Genomic DNA, 22,209 nt, shown 5'->3' on the forward strand with positions numbered 1-22,209 from the left:
CTTCAAAAATAGTTGATCTATTATTTATTCATTTATTTAGAATGAAAAGAGGAGAGGGGAATAGAGAATCTTTCCTTTTGGTTGTCATTTCTGAATTCCACATATTGAACTGAAATTTAATAATAGTAACTGATAACTTATTGTTAAAAAAGGGGACTCTGCTTGATAAATGTGATTTTTGAATAACATTCTTAATATAACCAATATCTTCTGTATTTGTTATAAATACCCATAAAAACAGTAACACTGTTCTACTGTTCTGTCAAGATGTCATTTCAACCTATGTTTTCACTGAAAAAATAAACTTTAGGCATGGTGTGCCTGTACATAAAATAAGCCAAGGTAGGAGAAAGACTACCCTGGAGTAAATTCTGAGGGAATTTACTTTTCTTTGGACCTGAAACTTCAGGAGCCCAAAGAGCATAATGGTCCAGGATCCAGTGACAGTCCCACTTCATTAAGTTGCTGTTTCCACTTGTCCACATGAAAATCTGAAAAATCAAAATGTTTTTGTTGCCTCCCCAAAAGGAGTTTTTGATCTTCACCACTTTTTCAGCTTTTTCATAAGTTTCCCTAAAAAAAAAATAAAAGTGATAAGATTATGATAAAGTAAACAGTGAAATAAAAAGTCTCGCAAAAAATTAAAGTAAATCTCATTTTATTGCGGCTCATGCCACAAGATCAGGTTACAGATGAGACCACTATGCTAACTTTGCTTAGGATCTAGGGTGGACATGTTATACCAAACTCTGAACCTAATGAAGTGTAATACTCCAAAGTATTAAAAAATATTATCACCTTAGACAACTGTACATATGGATGTTTGTATAGACAAATGCCATTACTAAGATTATTTTTACCTCCATTGAGACCCTGCAGGTGTCTGACATTAGGACTAAGTTAAAACAATTCTACCCAAAGAAACCTGCTTAGATGATAGCAGGAATAACTTGCACTGTTATGCTGTATAGAAGCCACCCTCTTGAATGCTGATGACATGACTTGTCAGCATATGTACCCCAAAACTCAAATGGATCTCTGATATCACTGCTGTAGATGCTCCTTCTGATGATGCAAACCCATCCATACCTGTGCATTTTGCCCTTGTCTATGTCCTCCTATATTTTTACCATGGGGGTGGGGAGAGGTTCTTTGCTTTCTCCTGATACCATGAGGATGCCAGCACAGCACATGAGCTTCTGATTGGTTATCTCTGGCTCTTGCCATGTAGCCAACCCATGGTCTTTTTCAGATATACATTTCTTTGATGACCTCCTTTACTAGTTGTTACATATAGCAGCCTACTCACATCTACCATGTGCCTTTCACTACCCTCTGGGTGGTAATACTCATTGAAATTCTTCAAAGACAGTAATGTTTCTTGACTCCACATCAGACAGATGCTTGTGGAGCAAGTCTTTAAAAGATTAGTATTTGTTCCTGGGAGAGGTTTTGGATCAGAACTTTGTAATTTCCTTGATCCTCCTGGACACTGTGCAAGACACAGCCTGATGAACAATGTTCTGAAACTTGGTTCAACAAAGATAATGTGACTTGTAAGCAGGAATACCTACCTGTAGGACCTCACTACTCTTAGGGCAAGAATCTTCACCTTTCTTCTATTGTAAACTGCTTAATGAGTGATGAAGACTATGTACCCTTTCTCAGAATGACGTTTTCAAATGTATAAGAACAGGATTACAAATTCATCACAAATGAATTACTGAATTACATAATTCAATTGTCATTTTTTTTTTAAGTTTATGGATTCCAGCTTATGAACACCTGCCTTGGAGAATCATTCTTCAACTTGGGACTCTGCTGATCTTCCAGGACAGTGAATACCTTTCATGAGCACATAAATATCTTTATAAAAGTCAGTATCTCAAAAATTCAGAATGTTCAAAATGTAACACTGTCTTCTCCTTATTCCTTCCTGCCCCCAATCTACCCCTCCTCCAAACTTTACTATGCCAGTTGAGGGTGCCATCATCCATTCCAGCTTGCAACCTCAGAGTCATCCTTGATTACTCCCCTTCACCCTACAAATCTAATATGATGCCAAATCTTACTGATGTTTACAACATCTCTCATAAATCCCCTTCTCTCCACTCACACAACCACTATCCTAGTTCAGGGACTTCTCACTTCTTAGGTGTACTATTAGCCTCCTAACTGGTTTTTCTGACTCAAGTCTCTTTCCAATTTATCCAAAGTCACATTCATAAGGCTCCCTGTTATCTCTAGGTTAAAATACAAACTCCTCTGTTGGACACTTAAAGGCCTTCAGAACTTAGCTACCTTTTTAAACTTCTTAGAGTTGGTCACACATGACCCTCAATCTCCCATCTCTGCACTAGAGCATGGCTGTCCCTCATGCCTCAAATAGATTCCAACCTCCCCTCTGTTTCAAAGGATCCCTAGTTTCCTTCAAAGCTCAATTCAAATGTCCCTATACACATGATACCTTTTCATGCTCCTGCTAGTACTCCCCATCCCCGCTTTGAATTTGTTTTCTATATACACACCCATATATAAATGTGTATGTACTTCTCTCCCTTACACAAAATGTAAGCTTCTTGAGGGCAGAAACCATTTCATTTTTGTCTTTATATCCTCAGTGCCTAGCACTTAGCTTAACCAATAATCAGAAAATCTCTGCTGTATCTTTCAAGGAATCTTCAATGATTTTAATCTATGGATGGGAGATACATTGGAAGAGTCTTTAAGGCAGCATTTTCTTCTACCAAATCTTTTTACTAACCAACAACAAGCAGGTAATTATGTGCTGATAAAGATATGATCAATCATACATAATATTTGACAAAACCTTATCTCTTACTCAATACTCTCATCAAAGATGTCCTGGGTGCAGATATAGATTATTTCCCTTAAAATTTGATAAATGTAGAAAAGTAAGCAGATTAGTAGCTGTTGATGTTTTCTCAAAATTGGGGGGGAGTGGGTTGGTTAAAATCTGAAATTTGTTTTCCCCCCATCCCTTCCAGACTTATCTATCACACTAAATAAATCCTTCAATACCTTCACAATTCTGTCTCCTTCAACACTGATCTCTGTGAATACTTGCTCAAGTCTAATTTTTTTCCTGTCTTTTCTTTAGTGCTATTTCTAACTTCTCTACAAGCATATATGGGACTGATACTATTTTCCAAATGTAGTCACTATTTGTCTTTTATGGTGAAAAGTTTGTTATAGAAGTATTTTAAATCAATCACTGAGAACCCTTAAAATAATGTCATGTATAAGCACAGATTTCTTCCAGATGTATTTAATCAGGTACAGGTATCTATATGAAGTGAACAGCTTCTGAAGAAGCAGCAGGTTACAAAGACCTCTTTTTGCCTGAGAAAGTTTTACGCAACCTTTGGTTGATAGGTATATAAAAGAGGAATACACAACCTTTTACTGTCGCCAAATTTTTCGCTACCCCCACATTCAGTTACACATCTCCATATGGGGTCACAACCCACAGTTTAAGAAGTTAGGGAATAGACAGTGTTGGATTTGGAATGAATTAAAATCTCATGCACTTGCCAACTATTTGATCACAGACAAATCACTTACTCAATAAGAGCCTCAATTTCCTTGTTTATAAAATGGGGATCCTAATGTCTGTATTGCCTACCCTAGAGGATGCTGTAAGAAAAGCAGTATGTGAGCTTTAGATCACCACGTGCATGTAACTTATTTTCTGAGAAGAATGTCACAGGCTTCTCACATTCAACATCAACAACATTATGAAAACGCAAATGGACTATTTCTTGACAGATTACCAATCATTTCAAAATCACCCATGTATAATCCGATAATTGATTTGTTCATGGATCAATTAAATATGAAATTAGAAAAAAGGATAAAGATGAGAAATATTTCATGTACTTATAGCTGCTACAGCCTAATCTGTTTTGAAATACTTTCAAATCTGAAAAATAGGAAACGGATTACAGATATTGAGTATAATTATTACCATTTCTTAGAGAAATTCAGCTAATGCAAAAAAGACCAAAATTATCTAGCACTCATTTCACATCCTTGTCATGGGGACAGACACAACAACCCAGAGTAACACTGACTTAGTTTTCAATTCAATAAGGATTCATCAAACCTCTTTGGGATATAAGGCATTAAATTATTATCACCATTTCACAGAGGTGGGAATGGAAGCAAAAAGAGGTCTAAGTGATTTGTTAAGATCATGCAACTAGTTGAATTCTGTTCTTCCTGACTCCAGGCCTAGCACTCTATCCACTGTCACCAAGATGCTTCTATATACACTGTTTAGTTTACTGTAAGTATTGGCAAATGGTGATAGTTTTACAGGTTTCCATTAAAAAAAAAAATTGTAGGTCACCTCTACAAGATCAGGTATTAGAAGATTTTTGTGGAGGTAAAATGTGTTTCCCTGCTAAATATAGCTGTCCTCTCTTCTCTTACCACATCATACATCTATACATGGTACTAGTATCCAGAGGTCATTCCCTTTTCTTAGTAATTCTTCCTATTGTGTAATTTAAGATTCTACATGTGGATTCTAATCTGTTCCCCCAGTTTTTGGGGGAAACTGACTAAAATCACTGATAAAACGAGTTTAGGTTTTTAAGGGTTTATTGGAAAATAGAAAGAAAAAGATTGAGAACAGAATTCCAACAGCCTGGCATTCCTATCTTTCCTCAAATTTCCTGTGAAGTCCTCTGCCACCGCCACCACCAAGTCAGGAACCCAAAAGTCCAAGCGCTCTCCGCGCAGGCTCCCTTTCCTCCTTCCTGTCTCCTCCCAGAAAATAGGAGGCTCCTCAAGTTGATTGGCTGGTAGCCTTGATAGACAGCACCCATGAGCAAACGTCATTTCCTGACGCCAAGGAAAAGCCACAATGTCTCTGAGGCATTTTCCTCATGGTGTAGCTCTCCACAGCAAGTCTCCAGTAGGTGGCGTCATTCCAATCATTACACTATGAAATGTCTACAACCAACAACTTAGCAAAAGGAGCACGTGAAAACTAGGAGTAAAGGTGCAAGTCCATGGAAGACAAATAAGGACCAAAAGATGCACTGACCTATTGTGACCTTGACAGGATAGGAGCCTGCTGGAAATGTGGCACTTGGCAGGTAAGGCAGGGAATGAAAAAGCAAGAAGCAACAGCTCCAAGTGCCACAAACTTGTCCAATACTCAAAAGACTCTGGCTAGGTTTTGAAAAGTTCACAACCTGATCAGTTACCTCATCTGTTTCAAGCACATCAATATCTTCACTGAGGTCCTCTGTTTGTTCTTCGGGCAGGCTTTCTGGTGAGTCTTCCATCCTGCAAAAGTGGAACACTTTGGTCTCAGACCATGACCTCTATCTAGGGAATCCCCTTAGACCCTGCTAACAGTGAAAAAATAAAAACCCAGGATTCTTGGAAGAAGTTTGCTATAAATATTTGTTTCTTTTAAAGAGAAAAGTATGCTTTAAAAAAAATTGGAAATAGGCCTAAATTTTATTTTTTAAAAACATTTTAATAAAGAGGGAGGTGTGTTGTCCACGAACTACAATGTTTCAACTGGGAATTCTGAACCAATACATAAATTATAGTCAATGAAATGTCATCTACAAAATTAGTAGTATTTCACAAGACTTACTTTTCTCTTTTCCTGTGGATTTGCCATCTCTACAGAAGGGAATTCATTTAAGGACTCCCAATGTTTAATGTTCAATTTTCTAATCCTGCCAAGGAAGCCAGCACCACTGACTCCTTTATCCCATCTTAACCAGCTATAAACAGCATCACAAAAAAAACAAAGTGTATCAGCAGCTAGGGGTGCCAAAACCTCCATTTAAGCAACACACTGCTTGGCAGCTGGATATACCAAACAATTCCAGCAGCCAAAGATCTTTCACCTGCTCCAAGTATCCTCATAATGCAGCACAAGAAGTTAGGAAGAAAAATAACAATGACCCCATTGTACGGTGAGCTACAACTTAATGCTTCAACATTAAGTGGAAAATAGAATATAGATGAACTGATAGTTTTAGGAATATACTCACATTGACTTTTGGAAGGAAGTTTCAAAGTACTAAGTAACCTCCTTTTATATTTAAATTTGAAGCACATAAAAAACTATTTCTGAATTATTTCTTTTGCTTCTCCCATCCCCATGAAGACCTTTCCATATTAAATCTGGCCTCAAACCTTGGTTATTCTAAGATACTGCATATGTCCTCAACTTAAATGGTAAGCTTTACAGTGAGGTTCCCATGTAGAGCTTGAACAAAGGAAGCTTTTACTTTGGGAATAATGTTTTCAGTGGCTAAATAGTCCAGGCTGCTAGGTGGTCCCTGATGTTGACTGTTTGATTTATAATACAAACTGTGTCTTGGGCTTTTTAACTGCCTGATTCAAGAGACCAAATCAACTTATTGTTGAAAACTATATTGAATCAGATTTCACTTCACTATGAAGAATGTATATTTTCCAGTTCCAAAAGCTGTCCAAAAAACCCTAGCCCTGGCTACCTTTATGAGGAGGTGGACTAAAGGTATACAAGGAGTAGTTAGTCTGTAAGAAAAAATTCCTACAATGGGTAGGGAGTTGGACTAGATTGATTCTAAAATCCTTAACTAATCCTAAGAGTCTATGGAGCATAGGTGTCCTGCTAGGCAGGAACAAGGCAGACAGTCTAGTTATGTAGGAGCTTTACTTTGTTGCACTCCCCACCAATATAACTGAGAGGATAATTTACCATCATATATAACAAAGACATGTGTTCCTAGTGGCCAGCAATAATATGTATTATAAAATACTCCCTAAAGTTGATGGATTCCTTTCTAAAGACTACAGTATACTTTCAAGATGACTGTATCCTGGGCACCTTTTTACTCAGAAGCTGGCCTAGGGCACAATGATTCAGCACATTTTCCACAAGCACACAAAAGGTCCAAGTCAGCATGGTAAGAGGAAAGCCATTTGAGATAAATCTTCCCATTACCTAGCTGTGTCTTGCACTTCGGGGCTTCTCATACCCCAAGTGTTCTCTTCTGATGTTACTGTTTTACTTTTCCATGAGAAATAGGAGAGCGGTGAATCTGACTGTGAATCCACTGGTTGTCGTGAGCTCCCAGGAAGGGAAATATCCATAACGCTCCCTATACATAAGAAAGGAAATAGCAAAGGTAGAGAAAACCAAAGCAAAATGGGACATACAATGCCAACAAAATTGAAAATGGTTATTATAGGGCTTCCCAGTGAGGCAACTTGGCTCAACACACTTAAAACAGACTAGGACCTAGTCCTGGCTTTCCTACTAGGTTTGCCATTTGACCTTTACTCTGAGATTCCTAAACTTCCATCACTACATTCTTCATTAGGATGTACCAAGTGAAAAGGAGAGTCTCCAAAGAAAAATCGAGACAAGGGAAGCCATGACACAAGATTCTGTTATAACAGAAAATGCCTAATCTCCCTAAGACTTCATGAAGATCTAAGTTAGGTAAGGAAGGTACTTCACAAATATTCTAGAACTTTTTGTTTTTAGACAAGAAAACTTTCCTTAGACAAGGAAGAGTGTTTAATATGCCAAGAGGCCTGGGCATGCCAAGAAAGATGACAAATGTAGTAGCAACAATATGTAATGGCCCTGACCAAGGAAGCATGGACTAGTTTTTCTTTGAAAGGTATTTAAAATGCCCTCCAGATTTAATTGGCTCAGGCTATTGCTCGCAGTTTCCTAGTCACTGGAGTACAAAACATCTAGAAAACAAGGGCCTGGAACTTCTTATTCAGACTTCTGATTGTAGACCAACAGAATGACCAACACCAGGCACAGATGAGATATACTCAGCCAAATCAAAGCTGTATCCCCAATGAATATCCTTTTCTTCTTATGAAATTCCTTCCTCCGCTAGGACAAGTAAGTCCCCTTTTGTTAAATGCTTAAAAATTAGGGGCAGCTAGGTGGTGCAGTGGATAGAGCACTGGCCCTGGAGTCAAGAGTACCTGAATTCAAATCCAGCCTCAGACACTTAACACTTACTAGCTGTGTGACCCTGGGAAAGTCACTTAACTCCAAGTGCCTCACTTAAAAAAAAAAAAAGTTTAAAAATCTGTAAGTATTTCACTTTGTTCATCTCAGATCTAAACCACCAGACTACCCTGGCTCACTCTAACAACAGAGAAAATAAAATCCTTGTTAAAAGAAAACAATCTTTTATTTTGGGGTTGTTGGTTTTTTGGTTTTTTTTTTGGTTGGGAAATGAGGGTTAAGTGATTTGCCCAAGGTCACACAGCTAGTACGTATCAAGTGTCTGAGGCCAGAGTTGAACTCTGGTACTCCTTAATCCAGGGCCAGTGCAAAAACAGTTAATCTTGTTGATATCTTAGCACAGAGGAAAGAATTCAACAATTAACTTCTTTTAAAATTCAAAGAAGGAGGCTTATACCACAAGGAGGTCACTGATAAGAAAATTCACATATACACCAAAAAAAAAAAAATAATAATAATAAAATAAATTAGCAGCTCTTTTTGTGATGACAAAGCACTAAAAGCAAAGTAGATACCCATCATCTAGGAAACAACTAATCAAATCATGGTTAATGAAAGTAATAGAATATATGCTGTAAGAAATGACCCATATAATGAATACAGAGAATCACGGAAAGATCTGTGCAATCTGAAAAGTTAGAAGAGGCAAGAAAATTATATGTGCAATAACTATAGCAATATAAACAGAAAGAAGCACAAAACAATCAGAAGTTATTATTTCATTCTCCAATCGTTGAGTGGTCAAAGAATATGAACAAAGAATTCTTCAAAGAACTGCAAAGTATTCACAACCATTTATCCAAATTACAAATAAGAAAAATGCAAATCCAAACAACCCTGAGGTTTCACTTCACACCCTGCAAACAAGCAAAAATGACAAAAAATGCTGATAGTCTATGTTGCAAGGGTTATGGAATGATAGGCAAGCTAATACATCTCTGAAAAAGCTGTGAAATGGTATGACCACTCTGGAAAGCAATTTGGAATTATACAAATAAATAAATTTATACAAGCAAAGCCTCCATTACCAGGCTTCTACCCCAAGGGAGCCATCTATAAGAACAAAGCTGAGGGGGCAGCTAGGTGGCGCAGTGGATAAAGCACCAGCCCTGGATTCAGGAGTACCTGAGTTCAAATGCAACCTCAGACACTTGACACTTACTAGCTGTGTGACCCCATAGCTAAACAAACTGTGATACAGGAATGTAATGGCATATTACTGTGCTGTAACAAATTAAGTGATGAATATAGAGAAGCATGGAAGGATCTATATGAACTAATGTAGAGCTAAGTAAGCAGAGCCAAGAAAACAATATACACAACAGTTACAGCTATGTACATGGATAGAACAACTACATACCAAAAATTCATAGGTAAATGTAACAAAATTATAAAGATCAAGCAGGACTGGAATGAAGAGGTATGAGAAGATATCCCCAATTTATCCCTCCATGGAGGTGAGAGATCCCTAGATGTTACACATCACATATGTTTTCATATTTTTAAAACATTTTATCAGTCATGATGATTCTTTTTCCTTTTTAAATATTATACTTTATTACATAATATGTCTATCTGGAAGAGACATTGGGAAAGATACTTGGGGTAATCATGATGATGTAAGAAACAGAAGACATCAACTAACACATGTATTTTTAAGCATGGCTCCAAAGAGACATGAGAAAGAAACCCACAGTCCACTGCAGAAATAGGAGGTTCAAGAGCATGGTACAGTGCATATATTTTCAGACTTTTAAATGTACTGATTCCTTTTGCTGATTTTTTTTTTGGTCTCTTCCTCTTTTTTTCTCTCTCAAAACTATTATTTGTTATAGGAAATGACTCTATGGGATGAGAGACAACTCCAGATTGTTTTTTGGTAAACTTAATACTATAGTTCAAGTCAGTTCCTATAAAAAGATGGGTAGAGACCAGACTATGGACCAGTTCACATTCTTGAACAGAACTATAATTCTTGTAATCTTTTAAAAAAGGTATCAGTGGATGAATGGTCATAAGTTTGCTGACAATGCAAAAGCAGGAAAGCAAGAATTAAGGATCCAACAGTAAATAAAAGGAGTCAATTGTGGTGTTCCCGATTACTGGAACTTCTCTTCAGGTCTATAGAAAAGTAACTATGTTCTTAACTGAGCTCTGAGTTTGAATAAGTATATAAATGACATCAAGTCTGATATATTACACAATGTATTTCAGGATGCCGCTAGAACAGTGGTTCTTGCAGATAACCAGAACTTCTGATGGATATCTGGCAGACTCCCTTTCTTACCCCATGATGTAACCTGCTCATACCTGTAAAAAGATAAAAAGAGCAAGCAAACAACAGTACAAGTATCTTATGGGTAAGCTTGAGAATAACTTAGCTATTTTGTTTTATTTTTAGCTCTATCTAATCTAAGTTTTTAAAGATGGGCATTTATTCCTAGGAGAATCTTAGGGTTAAGGGCATTGATTTATTCCCAAAAAGCAATCTAAGCCTGCTGTACTCATTTTGAAGCTCAGTCCATTATCAATAAACAATATCTAAGATATATGTAATTATGGAACAGATCTAGAAGTTCCTTATTTTTTCTATGTGGACAGTTAAGCCAAACTCTTTTGAGTGGTTATAGGCCTTATTTAGGAGGTTGTATAATATTTCAGTGTTTCAGGAAATCAGCATAATGTTACACACAACAGCATCTAAAGGATCATATATTGTGGAAATCCTACAGGATGGTAACAAATAGCTTTGAGGACTATAAATCACCCTATTTAATGCCTTGGTGAATATCAAAGTTATCACTTTCTTTTTTGTTGTTGTTGTTGTTTTTTTTTTTAAGTGAGGCAATTGGGGTTAAGTGACTTGCCCGGGGTCACACAGCTAGTAAGTGTTAGGTGTCTGAGGCCGGATTTGAACTCAGGTCCTCCTGACTCCAGGGCCGGTGCTCTATCCACTGCGCCACCTAGCTGCCCCAAAGTTATCACTTTCAAGAAATCCAGTATGGTTTTTATATATGCAGCCTCTTCCATCGATGCTGTATGGTTGTAATTCTTGGAATATCAGTTTAAAGAATTAATGTTTCAGGTCTCCCAAAGACTTAATGTTACAGATCTCTCAAATCACTAGCAACCAGGAAAATGCAAATGAAAACAACTTTGAGGTTCCACCTCACACCCATGATATTGGGAAAATTAATAATGAAAGGAAAAAGAAAAATGTTGGATGGGCTACATGAAAATGATAACATTGATGCACTACTGGTAGAACTGTGAATTGGTATGCTACCTGGAAAGCAATTTGAAACTGTTTCCCAAAATTTACTAAGTTGTGTATATCTTTTGACCCAGCAGTACCACTACTATATCCATACCATAAAAATTCCAAAAAAAGAAGAGAACCCATATATGTACTAAAATATTCATAGCAGCTTTCTTTGTGGTAGCAAAGAACTAGAAACCAAGGCGGTGCCCATAAATTGGGGAATGGCTAAACAAATTACAGCATAAGGAATACTTTTAGACTATAAGAAATGACGAAGGGAATAGTTTCAGAGAAAACTAGGAAAACTTGAGTGAATTAATACAAAGAAGTAAAAAGAACTGAGAAGAATTTACACATTAAAGACAAATAATTATTTTAAAAGACTTAAGAATTCTGATCAATATAGTGATCAACCATGATTTTCAGAGAACCCATGATGAAACACTACCTCACCTCCTGACAGAGAGGTGACAGACTTAAGATGAAGACTGAAACATATAATATTTGGACACTGACAATGTGGAAATTTGGTTTGCATGACTATGCAATATTTCTTATAAGGGCTGTGTTTTGATTTTATGATTTTCAGTTAAGGAAGAAGGTGCAAAGAAAAGAAAACAGCTTTGTTAATTGAAAAAAATAAAATTATACCAAAAAAATATAAATATAAATAGTATGCAACATATTACCATGGAAGAATAATGCCAGACTACTAGCAAAAGTTATCATCGAAGCTATATGACCAGAAAAGAAGGTGAGCCAGGCACGTAGTGAGAGTAAAGGGGTAATCAATGGACAGTACATCTACTGATATTTACACAATGTCAGTGGATCTAAAAGATGGCCACTGTCATTTTGCATAGAACCCTGTGAAAAATTTACAAAATGTGGAGAAGTCATACAGCATAAGAAGGCATGGATAGGTTGCAATATGTATTGGTAGAGACAGTCTCCATAATAATAAGATCTCAGACCCACTGAAGAATCAATGGTTATCAATTCTACAGAGACTGTGGTATTCCAAGAATAGTAACCATATAGTATCCTTGGAAAACTCTGGTTGCAAAAACTACTAAAAGATTTCTTAAAAGAGATACTTTGAAGACTACTTCATTATTAATATTCACCAATACTAACCTAATTTCACTGACTTAGGAACCTAGGCATTGGGTATTAATGATTATGACGTCTTATGCTGTCATAATCTGTTAAAGCATACTACTTTATAATTTATACAATGCTTATGTAATTAGCTTACTTAATCCATATAATATCCCTATGAGGTAGGCAATACTATTATTAATGACCCTATATTACAGGTAAGAAAAATGAAGCTCAGAGATTTACCCTAAAGTAAGTTGAGTGAGAGAGCCAGGCCTTGAAATCCTAAATTTTAATTACAAATCCAGTACTCTTTCTACTCACACCATATTGCAGAATTTAAGTTCTGAACCCTGCAAAATACCTTAATTTTCCCATTCAGAATATTTGAAAATATGTCCAATACAAAGGGTAGCTGAGAGGTACACACCAAACTAGTTATATTTTAAAAATCAATTAAAATTAGACCCAAACCTTACTCTCCATTATAAAAAACAGTAGATATTTAAATATAAAGAAACCAAGGTCAGTAAACAAAACTAAGAAGTCTACATTTTGTTTATTTTGGGGGGAAGGCTCAAAATAGTAACTGTACATAATTAATTTCAACAGTCCTATGTTACTTTTACTGCCTTTTGTTCATTTTTTATTTTATGTATGTTAAAAAAAAGAAATTATATGGTTGCAAGAAAATACCCAGGATCATTGACTCAGAAAGCTGTCTAAACCATTCCTTCATTTTACAATATGGCAGAATGGGAACTGTCTTTGGACTCAGAAGTCCTAAATTCAAATTTCATTTTTGCTACATAAAACTTCTGTGTCCTCAGACCAGTCACAACTTTCCTGGGCCTGTGTAAAACAGGGAACTTGGACTAGATGGTGGCATAGGTCATTTCTAATTCTAGACCTACTTTGCTAGGAAGGCCAGTGAGGATAAGTGACTTGGACTTCCACTCAAAATGATCTTCCTAAAAGAGTAAGTCTGAACATGTCACCACCTCTCTCCCACTCCCCCATCCTTTCACATTAGTACCTGTATGACCTCACTAATTCTAAACTACACATACACACACACACACACACACACACACACACACACACACACACACACATTTATTTACTACCATGCTTCTGGCAAAATATCTGAGTGAAAGGATGTTACAAGCCAAGGTATCCCTCATTACCTTATATTAGCTATAAATTATGCCAAACATCAGAGAAATGAAAAAAAATTCCTATATAAGAAACCAAAGAGAGTCAAAGAAAATAAGCTGCGAAAAAACAGACCAAAAGAAGATCCTAATACAATGAAGAAATACTATGGATTATGAGAATGCCAAAAAAAATCTTTAGAAGAAACTAATTCTGAAATTATTATAATTAATATCCCATAAATAAGAATCAATTGGTCAAAAGAACCTTAAGAATAGCTGGAAAACCTAACAAAATGACAAAAGGAGGATTTAAAGGTGAAACTGCTCTAAATAAAAAAAACACCAAAAAACAAAACAGAATTACTGATTTGTGACTTCAAAAAGTATCTCTCTGCCACCAAATATGGACTATACAAGGGGGAAAATAAAATATTTCGTGCCTTCAAGAACCTTATGTTTTATTGTGGTAAACTAATCACTTAAAAGAGAAACTGAAAAACTTTGTCAAATAGACACCCTAAAAAAAAGAATGTAGAAGACAGAACTAAAAAGATTTTTAAATGCTACAGAAATTACCAGAGCAATATCAAGACAGCAATTTTTTGAGAATTAAATAAAAAACAACCGAGGAAGGAAACAGGGCTCCAAGAGAAAATTTGAGAAGCACTGGTCTCTGAAAAAAAAAAAACCAACACATGCTGAAACAAATGTGATAGAATGATGAAAAAAATACAATATTTTAGGAAATAAAATTGCTCAGAAATACTAGCAAGCACAATAAAGATCAATAAATTAATAGGACACCATCAGAGAGGAAGCAGGATTGCAATTTACCTCTAGAAATGTGACTGCTAAGATCCAGAGCTCAAAATTTAAGTAAAGAATACTTCAAGCAGACAAGAAAAGAATGATAACTTACTAAGAAATACCAATCAAAATGGCTCTGGTGTGCCAGGGAAGTAGGAAAATAGAAACAAGGAAGGAGAACATTTCCATGAGGGACAGCCAGTAAAAATCAACAGAATTAGAAGATTAGGCATCTTTCCAGTGTGAGAAAATATCAACTAGGTCAGTGTCATTGGATCACAGAGTACACTATATGGAGAAGAGTAAAGTGTAAGAAAGCTGGAAAAGTTAGGTGTGCCCAGGTTATGAAGGACTTTAAAAGCCAAACAGTGGATTTTTATTTGATCTGGGAGGTATAGGGAAGGCACTGAAATACAGAGAATGAGGAAGGGTGAAAGGATGTGGGAGTAAGAGAGAGGTGGTGACATGTTCAGACTTGCTCTTTTAGGAAGATCTTTTTTTTTTTGGCAGGGCAATGGGGGTTAAGTGACTTGCCCAGGGTCACACAGCCAGTAAGTATCAAGTGTCTGAGGCTGGATTTGAACGCAGGTCCTCCTGACTCCAGGGCTAGTGCTTTATCCACTGCGCCACCTAGCTGCCCCCTAGGAAGATCATTTTGAGTGGAAGATGGACTGCAGGATGATAGACCTGGGCAAGGAGATCAAAAATAAGGCTATTTTTGACCCAGCAAAAACACTACTAAGTCTATTTTCAAAGATGATTGGGGAAAAATGAAAAGAACCTATATGTTCTAAAATGTTTATAGCACCTCTCTTTGTGGTAGCAAAGAACTGGAAATTGTGGGGATGCCTGCCAATTGGGGAACAAGTTGTAACATATAACTGTGATGGAATAGTACTGTGCTATAAGAAACTATGAGCTTGGAGCAGCTAGGTGGCGCAGTGGATAGAGCACTGGCCCTGGATTCAGGAGGACCTGAGTTCAAATCCAATCTCAGACACTTGATACTTACTAGCTGTGTGACCCTGGGCAAGTCACTAAACCCCAATTGCCTCACCAAAAAAACCAACCCCCCCCCCCAAAAAAAACCCAAAACAAAAACTATGAGCTTGATCTAATGTAGCCATTTCGGGGGGTGTGGGTTTAGAGAGAAAAAAAAGAAATTTACATTTTAACTTTATTATATATTTAAAAGTAATAGCAAGTTGTAAATAGCAGATTTGCAGTTTCATGAGCATTTTCTTTATTATACTATGTTATTAAGGGGGTAAGGGGAGAAAGCTATTGCAATAGTACAAGTGTGAGGTGATAAAACTACCAGGATGGCAGTGTCACAGGAGAGAAGGAGGTATATGCCAGAGAATTTGCAAAAGCAGAATCAATAGACCCTCAAAACATATTGACCCTGGAGTAGGAGAGAGAATGAGGAATTGAGGGTGTTACCAAAATTGTGAGCTGGATGAGTGAGTGCTTTCAACAATGACAGGAAAATTCAGAAGAGGGTAGGGTTTGGGATCAAAGATAATGAGTTCAGCTTTGGACATGCTGAGTTTCCAATGTCTATGGGACATCAAATTTGGACATCTCCACCTGGCAGCTGGAGATAGGAGACTAGAAGTCAGAAGAGAGGTTAGGACTGGTTAAAGAGATCTGAGAATCATCTACAAAGAGATAGTAATTGAAATATTAATAAAAATGTCTTTTTTAAAAAAAGAATGATATATCTTACAAAATTGAGTAATCCTCCAGAGAATAAAATAGAATCCCATGAATTGCACCTTTTCTGGGATAAAAATTAAGGGGGGGAAAAAAGATTATAGTAGTGTAAGTAGAATTAAGAGAGGGCATGGAACTGCGCTAGGATACAAGAGGTATTATTAAAGGGACTACCTCAAACAAAAGAAAGCTGAGGAAGGCTACAGATTACTCACACAAAAGGAAGAGCAGGTAGGAAAAAAAAAGAGTGATACAGATAAGAGAAAGCAAAAGAAGGATAATAGGCTGAAAATATCTAATGGTGATGTTTTTCTTTTTTTCCAAAAAAGGGACAGAGATAGAGACTAAACCAGTGATTTCATTAGTTTAGGGCAATCTCAAGTGAGGAAACTCCTTATACCAATGCAGGTTGTCAACTTTTCTCTGTTACAGTCTTAGAAAGTTGTTTAGAGCACTGAGAGATTAAGTGATTGGGAAGGTGAAAGATTAGACTTCTGGCTTCCAGGCCATCCCTCTATCTACTACTCATACTACTTCTCTTTCAAAAAAGGGGGAAAAATTATAACAAGATTTGACAGGAAAGATAAACTATAACTGCATCCATGAATATCAATGAGAAAATTTTCAAAAAACCCCTAAGCAAAAAAAAAAAAAAAAAGATTTGGATATAATGAGCAGAATGGATTAGAGAGCAAAACCCAACAAATCACACTTAAAGTAAAAGGATTCATAAAGAGTTAAAATAAGGGTCTGGAGTTAGAATTGTTTTAATTTTAAAAAGTGAAAATAACAATCATGTCTCAGAAACTAATAGTAAAAATGGAAATGTTAAGAGAGGAGGGAGACTATTTCATGCTTATAGGTACAATAAAAATTACGATAATTAAAATGTATCTACTAAATGACAGAATATGTCAGTACTTAGAGGAAAAGATAAATGAATTATAAGAAGACATGCAAAATAAGAGACAGTAATCTCTTGGGAATTCAACATGCCTCTTTCAGAGTTAGAGAAATTTTAAAAATGACTAAGTAAGAAAAACATTAGAGATATAAACAGGATGTGTTTGAAACATTAGATGAGAGACTTAGTAATCCCCGAATTAAACATATATACACACACACATCTTAAATATATTTTATAGCATTACATTGGCATCTATACAAAAATAATCATATGCTAGGGAAAAACTCATAAATAAATAAATGAATATATGTAGTAGATTCCAATATGGGCATCAGAAAAGAAAAACCTATTAGTCATTTCATGATAGAGACCAAAAAAATTTAACATAAAACAGAAACCAACAGAAGAGTGACCAAAATAACTCATTTTGGATTTTGGACTGTGGTCCCTAAAATTATGAAGAGTAGAAAATGCTCACATCCTTAGATACAATGTGTCAGAATATGAAAAAACAAACAAAACAAAATAGCAACAGGCAAATTCAGGATTTTTCTTATGGAAATGAAGAAACAAAGAAAATTATTAAAATCTGAAAGGAAATTCATTTTGAAGAAATGAAATATATTAATTACAAGCTAAAAGACACAAAAGTTATAACCAATAGGTGAAAATATAAATAATGTTGTCTTAAGCGGGAATTAAATATTGATATCCTAAAGAATGAGTAAAGGTTCTCCTTTGCAGAAGTGGAAAATCCACAGGTATCAAATATTGCTATGCCAGTTTATCCCCTCCAATGTATTGATGACTTTAGCTGATTTTTTTCTCTTCTTCATTTTCTTTAAAAGAAAAATTTGGGGCAGTTAGGTGGCACAGTGGATAGAGCACCAGCCCTGGAGTCAGGAGGACCTGAGTTCAAATCTGACCTCAGACACTTAACACTTACTAGCTGTGTGACCCTGGGCAAGTCACTTAACCCCAATTGCCTCACTAAAAAAAAAAAAAAGAAAAGAAAAGAAAAGAAAAGAAAAGAAAAGAAAAGAAAAGAAAAGAAAAGAAAAGAAAAATTATTTGTTCTAGGGGACGGCTTTCTGGGAAGGAAGAATGGAAGGAATATTGGGAGAAATTTTGGTAATGTAAAAACAAAAGAAATCAATAAAAATTTATTTTAAAGATAATGGGTTAAAGAATAAACCAGACATAAAATAACTAAAATTAATGATCAGAAACAATAAAGAAAAAGATAATGATGCAAAAAAATTCCAAAATTTGGAGGATATAACTAAAGCAATCCTTAAAGGAACATTTGTATCCTTGATTTATACTAAAAAGAGAAAGAAAAGACCAATAAATTAAGCATGAACCTTAAAAAAAAAGAATGTAAACAATGGAAAACTCATTGTTGGAAATAGGGTTATGGAAAGATAAGGAAAGTAAAATTCGTTGCTTGTGAATCTGTGAATTGGTTGAACCATTCTGGAAAACAATGCAAGAATTATGTAAGAAAACAAATGGAAACGTTTATAACTGTTGACTCTACTCCAAAGAGGCTGAAATTTTCACAAACAAGAAAAGCATTTTTCTTTTCTTTCATTCTTTCTTTTTTTTTTTTTTTTGGATGAGGCTATTGGGGTTAAGTGACTTGCCCAGGGTCACACAGCTTGTAAGCATCAAGTGTCTGAGGCCCGATTTGAACTCAGGTCCTCCTGACTCCAGGGCCAGTGCTCTATCCACTGTGCCACCTAGCTGCCCCAAGAAAAGCAATTTTCAAGGAACAAATTACTCTATATCCCAAGGGGATTGGGACATAAGAAATTATCCATGTAAAAAAAAAAGACCTTTTTAAAAAAATGTTGATAGCAGTGTTGTTTGTAATAATAAAAAACTGGAAGTAAAATATGCATCTAATGATTATTAAAAGGCTAGTCAAATTAGAAAGTGAGCAAGTGATATGATATTATTGTGCCATAAGGGATAATAATGATGAGAATAATAGTAACAATAATAGCAGCAAGCATTGGGGGTGGGGGTGGGGACAGCAATGAGGGTTAAGTGACTTGACCAGGGTCATATAGCTAGTAAATGTCAAGTGTTTGAAGCCACATTTAAATTCAGGTCCTCCTGAATCCAGGGCCAGTGCTTTATCCACTGCACCACCTAGCTGCCCCCAGCAGCAAGCATTTATGAAGTACCTACTATGTGCCAGGTACTGTGCTGGAAACATTACAAATATCTCATTTGATTTTCACAAACACCCTGGGAGGTAAGTGCCCATTTTACAGGTGAGGAAACTGAGGCAAACAGTTAAGTAACATTCCCAAGGTCACATAGCTAATAAAGATTCAGAGAAACCTAAGACTTCAATAAAGTGACACAAAATGAAGAAAACAGAGCCAAAATAACAACATACATAATACTATGGTTATATAAATAACATTGATTATAGAGAAGCAAAATTCTGATCAAATACTAACAATATAAATGTTATCATACCTTTCTCTCTCTTTTTGTTAATAACTGATTTGTTTTTTCAGGGAATGTACTTTGTAAGGGGATTTGATTTGCTGGTTACTGCATTTTGTGTCAAAATAAATGTCATTTTAAAAAGACAATACCAAAAGGTGTTTTCATATCATGGTATTAATAAAGACTAGAATGAAAATTTACCAGTCCAATTTTAAGACCATCTTCAAGACTATTCATCCAGACAGTTATAAAACACTCAACTGAGCTGCCTGGGGCCATAAGTAACATGAATATGACAAAGACAGGTGTCATACGTACCATCAGAAAACTTTCTCTTCGAGGCAAAGACTTTTGATCTGTCAGGTGGAGGCCATTCTCTAAAACTACTTGCTATTGTGCTTTCTGCATCATCATCAGTTCCTATCAGAGAGCTGCGATAACAGTACAATGGATGCCAATTTTCCCCTTTACAAGTCAACAACATGTGGTCTGTAACAAATTCCTGCAGGTAGTAATACCTGCAGGCAAGAGAAAATGAAAGTGAAACATGAAGCCCACGTACTCACTTGATAACACCTAAAAATGTTCACTAGATCACAGAATGTTAAAGCTAGAAAGAACCTAAGATATTATCTGCTCATTTTACAGATGAGGAAACGGAAGTGCTCAGAAGATGTATAGTCAATCAACAAGCATTTATTAAACTGCTACTAGGTGCCATGCACTGTACTGGGAATAAAGATAAAAACAGTCCCTGCCCCAGTGGAGCTTACATTCTTCTCTTTATAAGATAAATATATGCAAAATAAACATGAGATCATCTTTTGGGGAAGGCCTTACAAACTGCATAACAATAAGGAAAGACTTCATGTAGGAGGTGGTGTTTGCATTCAATTTTAAAGGAAAATAACAGATTCTAAGGGACATAGCTAAGAAGTAACTGAGGTTCAGAAATGAGGGAAAGCCTGTGCAAAGGCATGATTATGCCAGATGGAGTGTCATTTAAGACAAACAGCCAAGAAGGCAAGTTTGGTGGGGTCATAGAGTACTTTAAAGGGAGTAATCTAACAAAACTGGAAAACTAGAATCTGATTAGAACCAGATTCTGGAGGGCTTTAAATACCAAAGGAATATGTATTTGGTCCTAGAGAATAGCAAGCCCCTGGAGTTCATTAAGCAGGGGACCAACATGGGCAAAATTGTGCTTTAGAAAAAAAAATCAGTCAGCTTAGTGAATAATGGACAGTACAAGAGAAAGACAGGAAAGGCAGAGAGACTGGAGACTAATGTAATAGTCCAAGCAACAGGTGGTGAGGTCATCCATATTAAATCACATACCTGAACTGGGCTGATGGCCATGTGGGTAGAGAGAGCTACACATACAAAAAGAGATGTGGAGGTAGAATCAACAAGATTTAGCAACTGATTGGATACTTGAGAAGTAGGAAAGTGAAAAACTGGGAATGAATTTGAGGGTGAAAACTTGGGCAGCTGGAAAGAAGCTTGTGCTCTCAAATAGAAATAAAGTTCAGAAGAGGGGCAGGTTTAGAGCAAAGATAATGAATTCTGTTGTAGATAAAGGATTTTTTTTAAACTTAGAAGTGATTTTTGTCTGTTGTTCTTAGAACTCCCTGAATAATGAAATGGTTAACTAATAAGGTTGTTTTCAATTCCTTCATTTCTTCTCTTCAGTCACTGGCAATGAGAGAACAAGTGAATCAGGGAGGATTCCCCCCTCCATTCCCCCACCCCAACCTCCCCATAAAACACACAACAGAGGAAAAAAGACTAGAAGGTAGAGAGGGGATTATAAGGATCAAACTAAGATTCTAAAGCCACATCCCACAAACCAGTTCCTACATTTCTTCTATTATCTCGGCAATTCTGCATCAGGACACTCCATCAGGGTGGACAATATATTTTCTACTGTTGGTTCTAGACCATTGTCTACTATCATTCTTCAATGACCTTTCTCATTTCAAGGTGCACTCAAATCATTTGTCAAATCCTTGTCCAATTGTGATTGAACAAAAGGAACAATGCTAGGACTAGAAATATGCTAAGTCTTTTTTATATGTGTTGCTGGCCCTCAATAACTTTTCCTATTTTAAAGTCCATTCCATTTTGTTTGTTCTCCTCATCCTTGTTCCTCCCCTTTACTAAACTTTCACCCATCTTTTTTTTTTTCAGTTGAAACAAATAATTTTAATAAAATAGCAGGATATGAAATAAGCCCACAGAAATCACCAACATTTTAACATATATATTACCAATAAAAGTTAGAAGATGAGATAGTAAAAGATAGCCCATTTAAAATAACTGTAGACAGCATAAAATACCTGGGAATATAAATGCCAAGATAAACCCAGGAACAACATGAACATAATTAAAAAATAGGTTTTATAGAAATAAAATGTCAAATTAAAAAAATTGGAGAAAAATAAAAATGACAATTCTACCTAAATTTATGTATATATTAAATGCCATCCCAATTAATTACTGAAAAAAATATTTCATTGAGCTAGAAAGAAATATTTGGATTTATTGGGAAATTATTTGGAAGAACAAAATGTCAAGAATATAAAAGGAATTGGGGGCAGCTAAGTGGCACAGTGGATAAAGCACAGGCCCTGGATTCAGGAGGACCTGAGTTCAAGTCCAGCCTCAGACACTTGACACTTACTACCTGTGTGATCCATGACAAGTCACTTAACTCTCATTGCCCGCCCCCCCCCCCCCGAGAATATAAAAGGAA

The 22,209-nt window shown here is 36.1% G+C and overlaps 1 protein-coding gene across 4 annotated transcripts in view; it reads right to left on the reverse strand.

The window, feature by feature from the left end:
• Window positions 1-11: 11 nt before the first annotated feature.
• LOC122748645 (cohesin subunit SA-2-like) overlaps window positions 12-22,209 on the reverse strand; it is a 139,349-nt gene continuing 117,151 nt past the window's right edge. For 3 of the 4 annotated variants that reach the window (XM_043994412.1, XM_043994410.1, XM_043994411.1), the window contains 4 exons: window positions 19,773-19,972; window positions 6,986-7,142; window positions 5,238-5,319; window positions 12-573 (listed from right to left, as the gene is read on the reverse strand). In XM_043994412.1, coding sequence (XP_043850347.1) covers window positions 562-573; window positions 5,238-5,319; window positions 6,986-7,142; window positions 19,773-19,972 — 451 coding nt within the window. In that variant the 3' untranslated portion in view covers window positions 12-561. Of the gene's footprint in view, window positions 574-5,237; window positions 5,320-6,985; window positions 7,143-19,772; window positions 19,973-22,209 lie in introns of those variants that run through there. The other variant, XR_006355628.1, reaches the window with a different exon arrangement.

The sequence above is a fragment of the Dromiciops gliroides genome, chromosome 3 (assembly GCF_019393635.1).
Source record: "Dromiciops gliroides isolate mDroGli1 chromosome 3, mDroGli1.pri, whole genome shotgun sequence".
NCBI classification, from domain to species: Eukaryota; Metazoa; Chordata; class Mammalia; order Microbiotheria; family Microbiotheriidae; genus Dromiciops; species Dromiciops gliroides.